We start from the raw sequence: 18684 nt of genomic DNA, 5'->3' as shown, positions 1-18684 counted from the left end.
ACAGCACACACCAGCTAAGAAAATAAGCAATTAGGAAGATGGAAGAGGAGGAGTGATGGGAGGGAAAGGGGGAAGAAGGACAAGCAGCAGGAAGGAAGAGGGAGGGAGATTGATTTCACAGTTACTGGAATCTCTAACTACATCAGTCACATTTTCTTTCAGCAGATGTTCCAGCGTAAGACTGGCTGAATCACATGGTTCATGGAAAGTTCAGCTCTTCTTGTACATGGGTACACTTGCTTTCCTCTGCATCCCCATAGTAAGCTTCTTTTTTTTCCCCCCGCCCTGCTCAGAAGAGCATCCTGGGGCTGACAACATCCCATACAGAAACTCTCTCTTTGGGAGGCAAATGAGCAGGGTCAGAAATGAGTGCCGTTGTGAGCGTAGATCTGATGTGGAGAAAGTAGAGGTGCACGTTTCTTAGCTCATGGTCTGGTTCATCCAGCCCAGAACTTGAGTGATCCTGGTGTACACTCCATAGTAATTTGGAAGTCCACACCCCATTCCCCAGCTGACCAAACCAGCCAGAAACCACCTGCCACTGGGCTCCTCACAGGCCAGTGGACCTCCAGAATCACCCTAGAGAAAGGGAGAGAAAAACAGTGTAATGATGACCCACCAGCTTCTCCTACTATGTGTTTTTCATTGGTTTTGGAGTCCCTATGCACATATGTCTCCTCAACTCATGTCTGGGCCATCCACAACATCCCTTATGCCTTAGACAGATGTCAAAACTGTCTCCTGCGCAAACATCTGATGTATTGCTGCATCCTTTCATCATGCAAATCCCTCCCCCTTAGCCAGCTCCCAGGCAGCTGGCAGATCTATTGTTTCCTTCTGCTCCATGAGGCATGTGCAAATACATGGAAGCTGGTGGAACTTAACAGGATGTCCTGAGGGATGGGAAACAGAAGAATTTCTTGAGATTGATTTACTGTAATGAAGGAACAGACTGATTATTGTGTCTGACAGATGCTAATGAAATGAGAGGGGTAGAGACTGATGTAGACATGTGACTTTGAAGGGGGAGGTGAAGAGTGGAAAACAAGCTGGAATGAGAAGCTGAGAAGTTTCTGTGTATTAGGAGGCAAAAATACTAGGAAGAAGTTGCCCTGTGAGCTGCTGAGGTCAGAGGAAGGACTGGGGATTCAGGTGCTTTATGGTCTTCTCACCCTCATTTCAGGCTATAGAGTGCATTTGGAAGGCGCAGGACACGGCTCACCCATGTTACCCACCCTGCTCCCACAACCCCACTGTCACCTGGCAGGCATCCTTCTTGCCCTTGTTGTAGCCAGCACAGATCATCCTGGGAGAAATCATGTAGTGATAGGCCTCACTGCAGATGTCCTGCTGGATGATCTGCACATCCACCTTCTGCAGGATATTGCTAATGTGCCCTGGGGATAGAGAACCAAGAGCAATGCAGGTGAGAAAGAGTGGAGCTTCCCACAGCTGACTACATTCCCCCATCTTATTGCCTGCTGAAAGCTGCTACCTGAATTTCTGTTCTGCTGTCCATGAGCATCAGAGTTTCTGACTTTCAGCAGAGCACTCCACCTGCCTGACAGGAATAGCATTCCCCTGCTTTCCATGTAGGAGTAGGTCATGGGCATCTTAGCTTTTGGGACAAGGAAGATTCTGGTATGGGCCAACCTCTGGAATGCCATCATTTAGGTTTGCTTCTCACTGAAATGGATTTTAAGCCCTTCTGGCAAAGTAATGTAAAGCCAGAAGAGTTCAGTTCTGGACAGAATCCTCTGAGCATTTCCATTTAGGAAGCAAAGGGAGGAAGTCTGATTGTGACTGAAGACACAAAGCTGAACTGAGTGAGCGTGTACGTATTCCTGTGCCATGCTCTATGAGCAGTCTGGGCCTGTTTTTGGTGGCCTTGTGTGAAGGAAATGTGAAGGGTTATTCCCATATAGCTAAACTCTCTTTTCCTCACCAAACAAAGTGGACTGTGGGAATGATGGGAACATGTCTTGGACCGTGCTGTCTCCTAGCTCTGTGTATCCAAACTATGCTAATGTGATTCTTGGACATCACTCAGACCCTGCACTAAATTTACTAGTACAGTTGTTGCTTGGGAAGGTATAGCTGATTGGATCTTTTATATGGCATCCCCAGGAGAGACAGCACTGGTTTGATGAGTAGTAGAAAAATGTGACAGGAGCCAACATGCCTGCATAGCATGAAGTTGGGCTTTGGGTCTGGGGCTGCTCCATGACCATGGGTAGCCAGACTAATAAGTTCTGCAGAGTTATTCTAGACTTTGGATGAAGGAACATATTCTGTCCTCAAATATCTTACTAGACTTTCAAACTTACCTCTTTGAAAGAGGTTTTGAGACATTCAGCAGGTAAACTGTAACCAAAAAGCCAAGGGAATGAAGGATGCATAATACTTTGGGGTGAGCAAAAGCCTGTTCTACCTACTCTACATCTGAACCTATGTTTCCACCTTGGTCTTGCTGCTGTAGGCCACCAACAAAAACATTGCACTTACCACCTTCCTTGAGGGCTCCCCAGCCAGTGATCCAGCAGTGAAGGCCAGGCTCAAAGAGGTGGGAAGCAGCAGGCAAGCAGATGGGCTGGATGAAGGGCGAGATGATCACAGGATGGTCCAGCTGGAGCAGTGCCACATCATAGTCATGGCTGTCCTCCTCATAATAAGGGTGGAGGAAGAGGCGGATCACTTTGAAGGACACTTCTGTGTGGCTGGTGGTGTTTTGGAAGTATTTGCCCAAGTAAACGGTCCAGACAGAGGGAGATGCCAGTCTGTAGGATGTAGCAGAGAAGAAAACTCATCACATAAACAGGGAAGGATGGGAAGAGGTATCAGTCAGGATGATACCTCTAAGAAAATCCTATCTCCAGCAGGACGGTGAGGAGCACAGGGGAACTTTCCTGGGGCCTAAGCAGAAGGAAGCAGGAAAAGATTGTTTTACACTTGAAATTCTGTCTTTTTGCCTTACACATGCTGCTTTCTCCTACACTACCTCTCTGGGTGCAAAGATCTCCCTGTTTTTGTATGGCCATCTCTCTGTTCCTCTTTTCTCTCCTTCTATTAATCTCTCACCTCACTTACATTGTCTCCCTGTCAAGTGCATGCACATACATACCATCTAACAGGGCTGCACTACCTTTATCCATTCTGCATCAGGATTCCTCATGATGACCAAAGTTCATGTTTCCTCCTGAAAGGACAGGCCCTGGGGATGGGCAGTGTGGGAACCAAACAGCATCTTCAGCAGGTGGTGGTATCCCAGTCCCATCCTACCACATGCTGATGTGTCTAGGGCAGTAGCAGCATGGGAACTGGTCAGAGCCAAAGGAAAGGAGAACCTATGAGGTGTCCTTCACTACCATTTTTCACCCAATGCCACGCAGTGAATCTTAACATCCTTCTCTGGTCCATCAACCTCCCCTCTCTATATACCTCTCATCCTGGAAGCAATGTGCAGCTGAGACCACCCAGCGGTCAGCAATGAGTGTTCCCCCACAAATGTGGCGTCCCCGGACTTGCAGGCTGGCTTGCCATGGCCATTCCCCTTCCACAGAGTTAGCACCACCGATGATCCTGCTGAGAGGGGCCTGCAGCCCACAGTCTGTGGAGGAGAAGACGTGGTTCATTCTTTAGTGGATGAAGGAATGAGAGATATTGTGTCTACCCTTCCTTTTCTGTTTCATTCACTGAAGAGTTTGATCATCTGATTGTAGATTCCTGGAGGTGTTCAAGGTCAGGTTGGATGGGACCCTGGGCAGTCTAATCTGGTGGGTTGGAACCTGATGGTCTTTGAGGGCCCTTCCAACCCAATTCATCCTATGACTCTGTGATTCTACGATTCTAATCCTCTGGACCCTTGCCCTACCTGGCAGTGTGGAAGTTCCAGAAATACCAAGAAGGGCAATCAAAGCATAAGCTCTCTCCCTGCCCAAATTGGGGTTGTGGGGCATCCTGAATCTGCTTATCTATCGTGGGGCTGAGCATTTTCTTACCGCAGTACTTTTCATCAGACATGTCCTTGCAGTCCACAGTGGCATCACACAGTGGGTTGGGTTTCTTCACACAGGTCCCATCGTCACAACGGTGGGTGAAAGGACCACAGGGGACCCCTGTGAAGATGAAGGGGAGACGGGGCTGGGGGAATGTGAGCTACACTACCAACAGCCTTGCTCTGAGAGCAGGACAAGCCATGTGTCAGTCCCTCCCTGTCCCTTCCCTACCTTCATTGCAGTGCTCCTCATCACTCCCGTTGACACAGTCCCGCTGCTGATTGCAGACCCTGCTGAACTCAATGCAGGTGCTGTCCTCTTGGCATTGGAACTTTGCAGGGCACACTGCACAGGATGGAAACAACCAGCAATTACATATACAAGACATAGTTTTAGGTGTGATTTCACCATTAGGCTCCACAGCCTTTTCTCTGCCTCATGAGGGCCTGGCAGCCTGCGCACAAGGCATTTAATTTCAGGTCCTCGTTGTTGGTCTTTGCCTGAGCAACACAGTTGGTATTTCTGCACCACATCTTATACTGTGCTCATTTTGACCTGGCTTGCCTTGATTTCTTGGCTTCACCTCAGACCTGCCTCAACACTGTGGGCTTGTCTTGTGGACCCTTGACTCTGAGTTGACTTTGGTTACCAACACTATAGCTTCTCTACTTACCTTGCTCAAATTCTATGGGGTTGCATCCTGGCTGCTGAGGTTACTGTTCCTCCTCTTTGCTCTCACCATTAGCCCATGGATCACCTTCCTTTGCTAAGCAGCTGCTCCTCCTGCTCTTTGCTAGGTGAGACCTGAACCTTGATGGATTTCCTGGTGTCCATGATGTTTGGTAGTTGCTCAAGATGGAAACCAAAACCTACTCATCACAGCAAGAACTGTTGTTTTTGTTGTTTTGCTCTGTTCTGTTGTGTATTTATGTGGACCACCAAGCATGATGGACCTCTACCTCCTAGGCATTTTCTTACTGCAAAGACTCTAATTTCTTCACATTTTGGCAGCAATGTGATGAGCACTCACTCATACCAGTGATGGGATATGGTTTGAATTAAGTGTCTTGTCTGAGTCTGAACAGCTCTTCTTATGAGAACAGGACTTTGCAAGAATCCTGGGCTACTGTGGGTAGTGTCTGAGTCAGTACTAACTGGTATTTGTGCTGAGAATCGGTGGTTGGTCAAAGACTTAAAATATTTCCTAAATCATTGGCTAAATGTTGTTCAGAATTTATGCATTTAATGTGTCACAAATGGCCTGGAGGAATGAGGAGGAAGCAGTGTGGATGATGGTTTTGAGGAGGCTCTGATAGGGAGGGGAGGGTTGGGAAGGGGACACTGAGTGCAAAGACAGCAGAGGGGGCTGTAGACCAGGGCTGAGATAGATTGCCAGGACGGGATGGTGGAAAGCAGGACAAGGTGGTGGGCAGATTGGACAGGAGGATCTTTCAGACTATCTGAAGCTTTTGGTGCACAGTATCGCTTTTCCAGGGATGACTGCACTATGCACAGGAGATGTAGTGGATGGTCCATCCCTGGAGACTGGGTCAGGCTGGAGAGATTCTGAGCAACCTGATCTAGCTGTAGGTACTCTTGTTCATTGCAGGCGAGTTGGACCAGATGCCCTTTAAAGGTCCTTTCCAACTCAAACCATTCTATTCTTCCATGAATAATTGCTGCTGCTCCTTCCAGAACAATCTGAAACCATTTGGCAGTGACACTTTTGTGGATACATAAATTTTATCTCTTGAAGGGGGAAGCACAGGTTGTACTCTGGTCAAGTAGATCCTCCCCCATCTCTCCCTACCTTTGGAAAAGCAAGGAGTTGTGTCCTCCTGGGATCAAGGACAAGCAGCTAGAAGCCATCACTCACCACAGTTTCTCTCATCCAGCCCATTGGGGCAATCTTTGATTCCGTCACAGGCTGGGACGCACAAGCCATTCACAGAACACAGGAACTCCCTGGGACAGGCTGTGAAACCACCAGAAAGCAATCAGTCCCCACTGACTGGAAACCTTGAAGCAGAGCATGGTGGCTTAAAAGTGGAGCATGGAACCGCATACCTTCCTGACTACACGCAAGCTACAGCAGCTTGTATCTGGCTTCACTAAAACCCCCACGTCATCCACCTGCCTAGCACACTCTACCTCTGATATAGCACTGTTCCCTGACTCCTGAGCACTGCAGCAAAAATGAAGTCGTTTCTTTGGGGCTGCAATTATATCTTTGTTAGGGCTACAAAGGGGCTGTTTTTAGATGTGTTGCCAGGTGCACATATTCAGGGACTGTTGTGGGTTACAGCAACCCTATAGGAGGGAACTGGAAAAAAAAGTGGAAGGTGCACAGTTGCATACGTATGTGTGCATATTCGTGTGTAGTTTCCTTTCTGCCTCACTTGCACCTATTCCAAGTCGAGCAGGAAACAGCTCTAAGTGCTCTTATGATCAAAACAAACACCACTTCAAGTCAGAAATGGCCTCCCATTGAAATCCCAAGGCCAATATGTGCTGTGGGCGCAGGGATGAGCCAGTAGGCAATGTTCTGGAGCTGGACCTTGGCACCAGAATGCTCTGGGAACATGAGTCAGAGATAAGTGCTGAAGCAGCTTTAGATATAAACACTTCTTTTTGGGCGATCAGTGGTGTGTGCATGTGCCTGAAGAGAACTTGGCACCTGGAGCTCATGGGATGTGCCTTGTGTTTCTCCTAACACAACCAAAGCACACAAAGGGCTGCTGGTAGCCATCTGGGACCCCCACCACCTCTCCAAGGAGCAAAGGACTTACGATCAGATTGGTTGTATAGGCTGTAAGCTGCCTGCACACCAGGGCCAGTTAAGGAGATCTGCGAGGTGAAGGTGATGGCAATGTCAGCTGAGGATGTGGCCGGGATCCTCTCAGCATAAGTTTGTAGGGTCCGCAGGCCGCACAACCTGAGGAGCAAACACAGATGGGATGTTTCAAGCAGTGAGGGAGAAGACAGCCAAGTGGAGCAAGGGGGTATTTTGGGAATAGGGGTGATGGGAAGGAGACCACATAGATGGGGTGCAGGAGATAAGGCAAAATACTTCAAAATGGTATAAGATTATGAAGGAGCAGTGGGAAAAGGCTGTTATTTACACCCATGCCTAGTCAACAGGTAGGGGAGCTGACACTAGATCTTGCTTTGCCTGATTGAATCTTGCTTTTCCTGGCCAAAGAACAGTGGCTGAGCAAGACCAGGAGGGGAAAGAGTAACCCTGCAGAAACAAGAGGTCCTCTCTGGGCACAAAGCATTACAACTAAGCTAGGACCTGCCCCAAAATGACTGAAGAAGGTGGGTGATGGAGCCCCAGAGATAAATAGGAGTGAAAAAACACCACAGACGTATGCTGTGGTGGGAACTGATGCAGAAAAAAATGGAAACAAGTAGAAAGGCCAAGAAATTCAAAGCTAAATATCTGGGCACAACAGAGCACAACTAAGCCTGATGAACAAGATGAGAACAGCCTATACATATTGTCACCCAGTTCTACTCTCTAGCCATATACGAGTCCAGAGTGACTCTATTTTTGGACATTTCCCACTTTGGGGGTGAGTGTTGAAGTCAGGCTACACAAAGCAGTTCAATTCTTGTATATATCTTCCCTAAGAAATGAGGTTGTAGAAACTGTAGCTCCTATGGTTTCAGAGAGGAAGGTAAGTTGAGAAAAAATGAAAATCCTAAGCCAGGGGAATGCAGTGTTCAGTAATTTCTGGATCAGATCCTTCAGGGGAAAACAAGTTACCACTGCAGGAGTGGTAGAGAGGAAATCAGTGAGACATGCTGGGGAAGGTTTTGGAGAGAAGAAGACAATATTGCAGCGATTCTTAGGAAACAAAAGGGTCCATCCAGCTCCATGCCCGCTTTGAGCACTGCATCTGTGTCTCCTTGCACCTAGGTGGTGGTGAGCAGCAGCCTATGTATGGAGGCTGATTATGGGAAGTCCCACAGGGGTATGCGGTTCTAATCAAAGCAGGAGGATCTGGAGCTTGGCGGAAGATCTGTACGGAGGTGGATGCAAGGCAACGGCACACACAGATAATATTGCAGAGGTGGTGACAGGCAGATTTGCAAACACAGGAGACGTGGGAGGACACCAAGGTTACACACAAAGGGGAAAACTAGGAAGCATGACGCAAACAGCAAGACAGAGAAGGCAGGATGGTAGTTTGGAGCAAATTTATAGGAAATGTGTTCACTGGGGAGCTTGTGAATGAGAGAGGCTGAAAAAGAAGTAGGCAGGCAAGAAAGAGGCACCGTCCCAGATTGTGACCACTGAGCAGGGTGATGGGATCTCCTTTCTTAGACTTGGTGGCTGAATTGAGCAGGGAACTTGCAGAGGTTTCTCCCCAGTGGGAAGCAAGAGACAGAAACCAGGACACTAACACAAACCTTCTGTTCTGAATTATCCACTGGCCTTGTGTACAGGGAAGGTCCTGCTTCTGTCTGCTGAGTGCATAGGCGTCGAACCACAGAGTGACCCCATAGTCGAGGGATGGGACCTGCAGGGGAGGGGGTTGAGAGCAATGTGGAGATGATGGCTTCCTGTGAGTGCTGCAGCCCACCCCATGCAACAGAAGTGAGCAGGGTAGATGTGAAGGGGAGAGCTACTAGATCGCACATTGCAAGCCAGAAGGAAGGACCACCTAAATTAAGGCCATATTATAGCCAAAGGTGTCTCTGCTGCCAGTCTCAAAGTGTGGTAATTTCTAGTAATCTGTTTTTGCCTTGAAGAACAGCTCTGGGCCAAGATTCCAGATTCCTGCTCAGCAATGGCATCTCTGCTCTAGCATGCAATATGAGACTCCCTTGCCTCCAGAGACACACATCAAGCACAGGCTAGGTAGGTTGCTGCCATCTTTTCCTGATTATCTTATAGAGAGAACTGGCCAAGTATACCACCTGAGTCACAGAATCACAAAATCATGGCATTATGGATTTATAGAATCACAGAACCACAGAATGGCGTGGAATGCTGCAAGGATTTCAGGGAGAAGATGGATGCTCTTGTAGGGGCTGGCTCTTACCGACATGTGCCAGGTGCACTGGGTATTGGGTGAGTAGTAACTGGGGTAATGTGGGGTGCTGATCTTCCCCTGCAGCTCCAGACCTTCCTGCAGGGTTATATTCACTCCGCAGGCTGTAAACAAAGACATTGAAAACCCTGCTACCTGTCAGCTCAGACTCATCCTGATATATCATGTACTTATCCAACTGTGGTAGCGAAGAAAAGAGAATCTAAGATCTGATGCTAACATTCATAGAATCACAGAATCATTGAGGTTGGAAAAGACCTCTCAGATCAAGTACCATCAGCCCACTCCCACCATGCCCACTAACCATGTCCCTCATATCCCCATGGTTCTTCAACATCTAAGATGGTGACTCCACCACCTCCCTGGGCAGTCTGTGCCACTGAAGCAATGCTCTTTTGGAGAAGTTGTTTTTTCTAATATCCCACCTGAACATCCCTTGGCACCACTTGAAGCCATTAGCTCTTGTGCTATTGCGGTTATCTGGGAGTTGAGGACAACCCACACCTCACCACAACCTGCTTTCAGGTCATTGTTAAAGAACCCATTGTGGAATCCATTTACTGAGATATGACCCCCTTTAAGAGGCTATTTCCACCTGGTAAGACTTTTAGCTTTCTCCTCTTGTCTGGAGAAGCACAGCTTTTATGGGTTTTGTTGCTTTAGTTTCTTGTGTTGAATTTACATTTATCTGAGTGTAGCTGGATGTGTTGTCTGGCCTGTGCAGTCACAAAAGCTTGAGCTTGCTTCTGAAGTATCTCTGCTTGTCAGAGCCTGGACTTCCTAGTTTTGAGCCAGATACTGATAAGTGAGCCCAGGCCAGTGAGCAAAATTTAACTTGCTTTTTGCTCACCAACTCTACCTTTGCAATCTTGGCCCCTAATGCGAATGGAGCACCCCTAGGTGCATTGTATTGTAGGAGATAACCTTTCTGCATTTATGGCCACCCTCATCTAGCCTTCCTCACCTTTGAGGGGCACCACCTGTGCTGAGAGGACAAAGGGGTCATAGTAGCTGTACAGGGCTTTCTTCCACACAATGGACATGACAGGGCCTGATGAAAGGACTTCCACAACAGGCTCCTGCCGGCTGCAGCCATAGATCCTGAAAGGAAAGAGAAAACAAAAACATGGGGAAAAAGGATGTGAGTGAAGCAAGCAACAAACAAACAAAAGAGAAGACTGAGAGAGACAGCAGAGGTCTGTGTTGTCCAGAGCATGCCCATTGTGACACACTAACTGAATCAAATACAGGGCCAGCAGAGAGACAGCTTGTGCTGCTGTAATCTATCAGACTGCAGGGCTGCCTGTGTGCTATCCCACATCAGTGAGTTCAGCTCATCAGTGAGAGACAGGTTTTTCATCAAAGAGAATTTCCTCTGATGAAGTCTAACACCTTCCCCTGCTGTGGTGTGTTCTGCCATCCTGCCTTGCCTCCCCACCGTGCCTGCCTTGCTCAGGAGCTACCTACGAGGTGATGAGGTGTTTCTCCAGGGGACCAGCTGCATCATACATAGCCAGACGGTCCCTGCAGTCTGGCAGAGTCCACTCTAAGCGTAGCTTGATCATGTAGCCCTTGAGGCCGTGGAGATGCCAAAGACAACTGGAGGCCAGGTAGTCAGGGCCTTCCAGTTTTAGGATGTCATCCTCTTGGACGTAACTGTATCTGTAGCAACCTGAATGCAGAGGAAAGATAGACGGTTTTAAACCTCAGGGTGATGTAACTGGAGGAAAGAGAAGCTTAGGGGTGGTTGTAAAGGAACTTAAGATATGGGATTGTCACTTGGGATATCCGTGTGGGCTCTATTTCAGGGTTAGGCTGAATCATCCGAGTGATCTCAGTTTACTTTCACACATGTCTCAGTGACACCAGTCCCCTCTTACTGATGTCCCAGCTTCCCTCTGTAAGAACTGTCCCTGCTCCCTTGGATAAGCCCATACTGTCTCAGGTTTTAAATATCACAACACAGTCATCATCCACTGGTTTCCTTTTCTTTAGCATCTCTTTCTCCTCTCTTCCCCATATTCTTCCCAGATTTACAACCCCCGTGTTCGCTTTCCAGGCTTCAGCTGCCTCCCAAGCCTGCATTTTTGAGCAACAGTCAGCTTATAGGTGAGTTTCTAATAGTAGAGCTAATGCAAATTGCCAGCCACAACACTTAAAGCACCGCCCACAATTACTGAAAGCACTTTCAATCATCATTAGGACAATAGATTGCACCACATTCAATGCAGAGTCATGGAGGGAAACCCCCAACTTTATACAATAGATTTTCTTGTGCTCTCTTGCTACTGCTCTTATCTCCCCTTCCCAGGTTTTACAGCCTCAAGAAATTAATAGACCTTCTGTCCTCTGTAAAAATCCCTCCCCAAGGTAATAAACGCAAAAGGAAAGTAAAAAGTAGCCTACCCAGAGTGGATTTCAGCACCACTATGTCTTTCACAGTGGATTCTGTTAGAAAAGAAATATATAAAGGAAGATAAACAAAAACAAAAATGGTTGTATCTGAGTGCTAGCATAACAGGTGATGACTGCCATCCTATGTAGATGACACGCTCAAAACTTGGGCTTGGGGCACTCTCCATGTACTTCTGTCTGCTCTCAGAGACCTGTTTCAGTCATGCATTTCTCATCCCATCCCATTGGAAAATCTCCCTGGCCCCTTTACTAAATCCAACATCCCTAATTCATTCTTTCCAGCCCACCAAAGTCTTCTCTTTTTTCCCTTTCCCACTCCCTGGTGCTACCTCAGGGGCTTCTCTTTCTTATCAGGGCTGGACATTGCATTAGGCACTCTCTTCCCTGGAAGCCACACCACAGATCACAGCCTCCCATCCCAGAGCCTCCACCTTGCTCTTTGAGTTCAGATAGCTCTCACTGAAAAGCATGGGATTTATCGAAGGTAGAGAAGCAGATCTCTTGATGGTGTGTTGTTGATAGCTACTGAATAGCTTACAGCATTCAACTCTGGGAATCATAGAATCATTAGGGTTGGAAAAGACCTCCAAGATCATCAAGTACAACCATCCACTCATCACCACCAAGCCTGAGAAGAGTGGAGCACAGGAGTGATGCCTCTGGGCTTTAATGTGTGTTTTGGAGGTGCTGGCAGCTCTGCTTCCTGGACTGAATGCTCCTGGTATCCTGGTTCTAGTCCCCAAATCAAAGAATCATGAAGGCTGGGAAAGACCTCTAAGATCGTCTAGTCCAACTGTCAACCTATCACCACCAGGCCTGATAAACCATGTTTCCATGTGTCACATCTCCACATTTCTTGAACACTTCTGGGGATGGTGACTCCACCAAATATCCAGGTCCCAGCTGATACTGAGGTCCAGGTCCTGAAATTTTGCATCTGACATCACGGGGTAAATCAGATATCCTTTGTCTTAATTCTATTGCTATAGGTTGACAGCTTGTGCTACATGGCAAAGTCACAGGAAGGCTCTGCTGATATCTGTGTGAATAATCACTGTTTTTTAGGGTTAAACACAGTAACTCAATAATTCAAATGATGTCTCTGAGCCTCCCCTGAGACCACTCCCTGGTGTAGGATAGACTCTTGGGGAGAGGTTTCTGGGGATGTGATGGAGAAAAGCACCAGCGTGGACTCTACATTTACACAAAACAAAGTTACAGGGTATGCAACCCTGCAAGGAGAATGAAGGAAGCCCTGATATTCACTGGGGGTAATGAGGGACTTGAGGTGAATGTGGTTGTTAAAAATAAAGCACTGGAAGGCTGGAAAATGTTCTTGCGCTAGTCAGTAGTCCACAGCTCTGCATATTATGGCAGACTGCAGCAGGAATTCATATTTAGAGCTAAGCAGGTCAGCAAGTGAGACTGTCAGAAAGCAATGAAGTGCTAATGGCTTGCTATTAGCTAGCTGTTTTTTCACTTTGCTTTTAAAGAGCAAAGGAAGCCAGAGGTTAAGCCACTGGACTGAACTCACTCTGGCCCTGCAGTGTAAGAGGTTGTGACTTAGATTGGAATGCAGGAAGGATGAGAGAAAGCAGAAAAAGCCAGAGAAACTATGACTAGCGTGTTAACTCTAAAATAGGAAGATGTGTGTTCTGCTCATGCAAATCTACCTGAAATGAAGACAGCAGTGAAACAGGTGCAAAGGGAATAAGAGGGAACTGGGGACAGATAAAAAAGTGGTACATCATTTGTAATTTTTATGAATTAAATAAACAGAAAATGCAAGATGGTCTGAGTGCAAAGCAGTTAGCATATTGTCTTACGACATCTCTCTTAAGAAAGTTAATTTAAGTTGGCTGAACATAAGGTCTAGTATGCTGGAAACAAATTATAGGCAGAGACAAATGATAAGCAGAAGTGACTAATTCTAACTGCAGGCAGAGAGGTGTTCATGGGATGCTAATGCAGTTTCAGCACAATATCTTAACACAAATATATGGATGAGGGAGTGAGATCATTTTAAGAGAATCAAATTTACTTTAGGGACATCAGAAAAATTACAACCAAATCAAAACAACTGAGATGTGGAGGGAAAAGTTAAAGAAATATGAGTGGGATATATTAACATAAGATTTATCTTTGAAAAATGCAACATAATGTTGTCTGGGGAAAAAAAATCCTTGGAGCTGTAACATTTAATGTGAAGAAGAAACCTGGGAGTGAGATACTGTAGAGGAAAGAAGAAACACAATGTGTTTTAAAACCTCTGTGGTTTGGGGCTCTGTAGGAGGGATCAGATCAGGATGAAACTCTGTGTTTCATTATAAAGGCTAAATACAGATTCCATTGAACTTAGATGCACTGAATGTAGACACATCCTGTAGTCCTTTACCTAACATACACTTAGAGAAGTTCTGTAGAGATTTCTTTTTAAACAGGCTGTGATTTTACTTTGGGAAAGAATCGTAGCTGCTGCAATGTGTTGTCTCAGAGTAAGACTAGTGGTGACTGAAATATGCTGACCTTGTTCTTTCAGTCAAGTAGACTGGCATATGAAAGGAGACAATGAAAGGAGACAACTTAATTGATAAGCTCAGTTCAAAATTTACAAGTAAAGTCATGATCTGTGTAAGATGTTACTTCACAGAAGCCAAGGCTGACTGGGAGAAGGTGAATAAAACCCACAATTGTTACCTAGCTGGTCATGGTCAGCTGCATCTCCAAGAACATTTAATCCTTCAAGGGAAGGATGATCATTATGAAAGTTGAATTCCTCTATGAGGAAGAAACATGTAGTTGTCTTGATCCTTATTTCTTCCTTACCCTCTTAGATTTGTCCTATTTCCTTTCGTAGTGACTTCTGTCCACTTCTCATGAGCTCCCTTCAGCACCTTTGGCCAACTTTGGGCCATTTCTGACTGCTTAGGTCACATTTGGGCAGCTGGTACTTACCCAGCAGAATCAGTGAGTCTGGGTTCACCGTGTACTCTGACTGGTAGGACAGGCTGCCTGAGCTGTTGAAGCTGTTGGTAAGCTCTTGGCGTAGCACTGCATTTACCCTCTCAGCAGTCATCTCCTTCTGCTGACTCTCAGGAATTTGGAGGGTAAACCAGAAGAAGAAGGTCAGAGCCCCCTCCCTAACAGAGAAATGACATGTTAAATATCTTCTGTGGTGGCAAACCCCAGAGATTAAACCCCCAGTGTTTATCCACAAATACAAGCATGTCTGAGAGGACCCTCAAATTCATTGCTTTGACTCAGAAGAATCACTGTGACCGGTGTGGAAGAGCTGCTATGGCCACAGTACTAGTTAAATCTCAGGCCTTTGAAGGAGGAATCCATTTGATACCATCTGCCTTTAGTGATGACCATATGCAGGCAAATTTATGTAATCAAGACTGGTTAAATGAGTAGTATCATTTCAGGTAGAAGTGACCTCTGGTTACTGCTGGCCCAGGGCTGAAATGACACAACTCAAATCTTCACTGTGTCACCTCTCAGTGGTGACAAGGGGAAGATGTACAGTGGTACATTACCTTATCACAAGCCATTAATGCTAAGGAGGCTCAAGTGGTGTGGAAGGTTCTGTCCAACCAGCTGACAGAAAACTGGGTGGTGGTGGATGGGGAAGGGCTGGGAAAGGGATGTTGAAGCAAAACTTTCTTCAGTAAAAAGCTAGAGGAAGTATTGCAAGTGAAATAATTCCTTCCTCTATTGAAAATAAAGTTACATCAAATTGGATTGTGTAGTTTTCCACAGGAAAAAAAAAACAAAAAAAACCAAACCACAACAAAAACCCAAAACACAAAAAACAGAAGCAATTGTATATATCAGTTTGCAGGTTATTCCTGCTTTCTTGAGTTACTGTGATGGTCCCACATCTGTCCCATTCTGCTGTTACCCTGTTCCCAGGTGGATCACGTCTTGGCCAAAACACCTTTTCCAAGGTGCATTCTGACCTCCCCATTTTGGTGCTTAGAATCAGGCCACAGAAAATGACTTCCTTGAATTAGAGAAATTAATTTCCAGCTGCTTAGTTTCTACTGAGAGTGCCAAGCCCAGATTTTTAATATCAGTTTTGGCTTTTCACCTAGACCGTAGATGAATATGAACACCAAAACATCCATAGTTCTGTCATACTGGAATGACTGGACATGGACTGCCCAACCTAGTCTTGTGCTCATGGTGGGAACTACAGCAGCTTGTCTTGGCCAGATTTCAATGAAACCAATGTGCAAGGGAACATTCTCATGCAAACAAGTGAAAATACTGTGGATGCTACTCACCCAAAGGCATACACTGTGCTTGAGTTGTAATATCGACCCAGCTCTGTGGAATGAATGAGATCCTTCAACTGCAATGAGAGAGTCACTTGATAACAATCATGCAATGATTACAGTGAAGAAGTACATATGTCCAGCCCTCCATCTCTCTTGCTGCATAGACACACCAGGTCTGTTACTTGGATGAGGATGGCTAACCCCTTCCTCTTTCACTCACTGAACTGCCTCAGGGCCAGCTCTGGTCATAATATTGCCCTCACCATGTTCTGGAGTTTAGCTGACTCCAGCCAGAAGGCTCTGGATTCCACCTGCCCAAGCTCTGAGAAGTATCGGCGATTGAGGACCTGGAGGCTGCCGGAGTAAAACTGCAGGATGGTTGGTTCCAGGTGCCATGGTCTGTAGTCTGCCAACAGAAGACATTTATAGATTACCTTGCTGATATGTAGGAGAGAGGGATTTGCTCAGTAATTTACCCAGTTTTCATCTGTAAAGATCACCAAAAGTCACAAGCGCTCTTTGGCCTGGATGTTGCCCCATTCACCTCCTATGTAGGGATAAAATATGTTGAATTTTTACCTAGGAAGTACCATGTTGCTGCAGCAGCTCCAGCCAGCAAAACAAAGACTATTCCAAGAGATACATAGCGGAGGCAGACACGTGAGTTAGTCTCCGAATCACTCTTTGAGAGGGAGCTGGCATCTTCCTCCTGCTCCTCGGCCTCCATCAGGGTTATCTATTGACAGAGTATACCACAGTCAGGCTGAGTTTCCAACAGCCTCTTACATCTATCTTGGGAATTGCACTGTCAGCTTTGTGGCCACCTCCCCAGATCTATATCCCCAAGACATCTGTGGGCTAACCATCAAACACTTTGCTCAGCGCAAACGCAAGATTGGTATCCTCTCAGGCTAGGGATGGTTTTAGAAGTGGTATATTGTTGACCTGGAGATCAACACAAAAGCAAATTGGTGTCCTCGGTTTCATAAAGAGGTTGCACACAGCAGCCCCAGTCTGGGAGCTTGCAGTTGCACTTTGCTCTCAGTCCCCAAAAGCAAACAAACTGTGCCATTCCCACCCAGACACACATCCCAGGGCTAAGCCCATGCTGGCCCTGACTCAAAAGCTGCGCTAGCACAGGGAGAGCATGCAAACACCTTTCATCCTTGGGAGCATTCACAGGGCAAAGACTTCTCAGCCTGCCTCCTCTCCCCCCGTTACTGAGCCTTAACACTTCAGGCTGGCTTGCAGCATGGACACTTGCTCACACAGTGTAAACACCAAGCAATTTACTCCAGAAAATCAAATTTAGCTTGATCAACACTCTGACACATAGCAGCACATTGCTTGCTCTGAGGCAGTCTTCCAGAGGGGCATGCAGTACAAGGAGGCCTAGCAGGGCTTCCCTGCATGGTCACCTTTCTCTGGGCTCTCCTCACCGAACCCATTGGGCGGTTCAGGGGAGCTGCTACCAAAGGATCTTTTCAGCAACAGCAGACATAAGCAAAGAACCACAAACCAAGGGGCAGGGCGAGAGGAGGAGAGCAGGAAACAACAGCAGAAGAACCTCTTTGTTTGAAGGTTTAATTGTAGACACAGGGGTTTCCCCCCAGAGCTGCAGACCTACCTTTGAAACCCGCTGCCGCCTTTTGAGGCTGAGCCCACACCCCCCATGCTAGGCAGTTTGCACACACACAGGGAGGGAGAGGAGGGGACACCTATTTACCCAAGCTCAAGGTCTCCTCAGGGATCAATAATTGGATGCCATGTCTCTTCAGCTCGGCCTTTGTCCTGCACTGTCCCGCTGCGGTGGGTCAGCACACCCTGTGCACTCAGAGATGGAGATTTTGGAGGCTTGCTGAGGGGGAAGATCTACAGGTTAAGGAGCACCTCCAGCTGTGCTGAGGCAACCCTGGAGGCTGGTGAAGGTAGTTAGGCTGTCCTCCTTAGGGGAAAGGGAGTTGCTGAGCAACTGCTGTATGTCTCAGACACCCTCCTTGGTTCCATTGCGTGCTGGCAGGCAGAACTCCCTGGCTGACAGGCAAAGAAGGCTCAAAGGAGGGAAGCAGGCTGCATGCAGTGACGGCAGTGATCATGCTGATGAAAGCAAAGCACAGTGTCCATCAGTACAGACCTGCAGCAGTCCCTCTGGTCTTCCTGGGCTCCTTGCTGCCTTTTCTCCTGCTGTGGTGCTCCCCACACACAGTTGCACCACTACTCACTCTTTCCTGCAGCATCTGCTGCCTTCTATTCCCAGGTCCTTCTTGCCTGCACTACCTTCTCCCTGTGGCCCCACAGCACCATTTGCGCCCCTTATTTTTCACAGTGTAAATAGAACTATCCAGTCAATAAAGCTGGGAGGAGGACACACAGTCTACTCTTGACCCACGACTGAGTTCCAGCCAATAGGAGACCAACTTGCGTTTGAGTGGCATTCTGAACCTGCCTGACTGATGCAGGACTGAGCGCTTCCTCCTTGCAGTTTGCAGAGGTGTCATGCAGCAGGTAGGGTTTCTTCCCATCATCACTGCTGTAGTTGCCTTATGGTGGGTTTTAGTAGAAAAGACATTAAGCGTGGATGAAACCTGCAGCGTTTGACTGGGAACGTGTCAGTGTGGTTATCCTGACTAAGCCATTACTGCACATATAGGAAACTGAGGCATGCAATGACAATAAGAAATGCTTTCAGAACTGTATAAGAGATTTAAGTGACAAGACTGCACTTTCAGAAATGTCTTTGAGCCAAAATTTCCCTAGATAACTGAAAACTGGCTGCATTTCTAAGTGTATATGTATGGTTTTCCAAAACTTACACTACAAAATTGCCACAGTGGGTCAGAACCCAGCTGAGGGTATTTCCCAGTGCCAGAGATCTTACTTTTTTCTATTCATCTTTCCTGGAAAGAAGCACCTTCCTTCTCTGTTGATTTC

At 46.9% G+C, this 18684-nt stretch overlaps 1 protein-coding gene across 6 annotated transcripts; it reads right to left on the bottom strand.

The window, feature by feature from the left end:
* Positions 1 to 276: 276 nt before the first annotated feature.
* TMPRSS6 (transmembrane serine protease 6) lies at positions 277 to 18074 on the bottom strand. 6 transcript variants are annotated; one of them, XM_032444929.1, is made up of 19 exons: positions 17888 to 18074; positions 17480 to 17611; positions 16333 to 16489; positions 16017 to 16159; positions 15760 to 15827; positions 14426 to 14610; positions 11462 to 11503; positions 10523 to 10727; positions 10020 to 10156; positions 9047 to 9159; positions 8412 to 8521; positions 6785 to 6930; positions 5872 to 5970; positions 4227 to 4340; positions 3999 to 4115; positions 3439 to 3607; positions 2506 to 2777; positions 1261 to 1397; positions 277 to 579 (listed from the first exon to the last, which is right to left on the bottom strand). In XM_032444929.1, the coding sequence occupies exons 3-19, from the start codon at positions 16478 to 16480 to the stop codon at positions 421 to 423; spliced, it is 2364 nt and encodes a 787-aa protein (XP_032300820.1). In that variant the 5' UTR covers positions 16481 to 16489; positions 17480 to 17611; positions 17888 to 18074; the 3' UTR covers positions 277 to 420. The 6 variants fall into 6 exon arrangements, with proteins under 6 accessions (XP_032300820.1, XP_015717856.1, XP_015717865.1 ...); XM_015862370.2 differs by having other exon boundaries at positions 17480 to 18074; XM_015862379.2 differs by lacking the exon at positions 17480 to 17611.
* Between the last annotated feature and the right edge of the window lie 610 nt (positions 18075 to 18684).

The sequence above is a fragment of the Coturnix japonica genome, chromosome 1 (assembly GCF_001577835.2).
Source record: "Coturnix japonica isolate 7356 chromosome 1, Coturnix japonica 2.1, whole genome shotgun sequence".
Lineage (NCBI taxonomy): Eukaryota > Metazoa > Chordata > Aves > Galliformes > Phasianidae > Coturnix > Coturnix japonica.
The sequence above is the reverse complement of the archived record's forward strand: the minus strand, read 5'-3'. Positions and strand labels throughout refer to the sequence as shown.

What these genes read in the sequence shown, in the direction of transcription:
- TMPRSS6 (XM_015862352.2), bottom strand. An exon ending in GAGAAACACCTCATCACCTC is followed by an intron (nt 10,157 to 10,522) that starts GTAGGTAGCTCC and finishes CTTTCCTTTCAG; the next exon opens with GATCTATGGCTGCAGCCGGC. An exon ending in CCTATACAACCAATCTGATC is followed by an intron (nt 5,971 to 6,784) that starts GTAAGTCCTTTG and finishes GTGGTTTCACAG; the next exon opens with CCTGTCCCAGGGAGTTCCTG.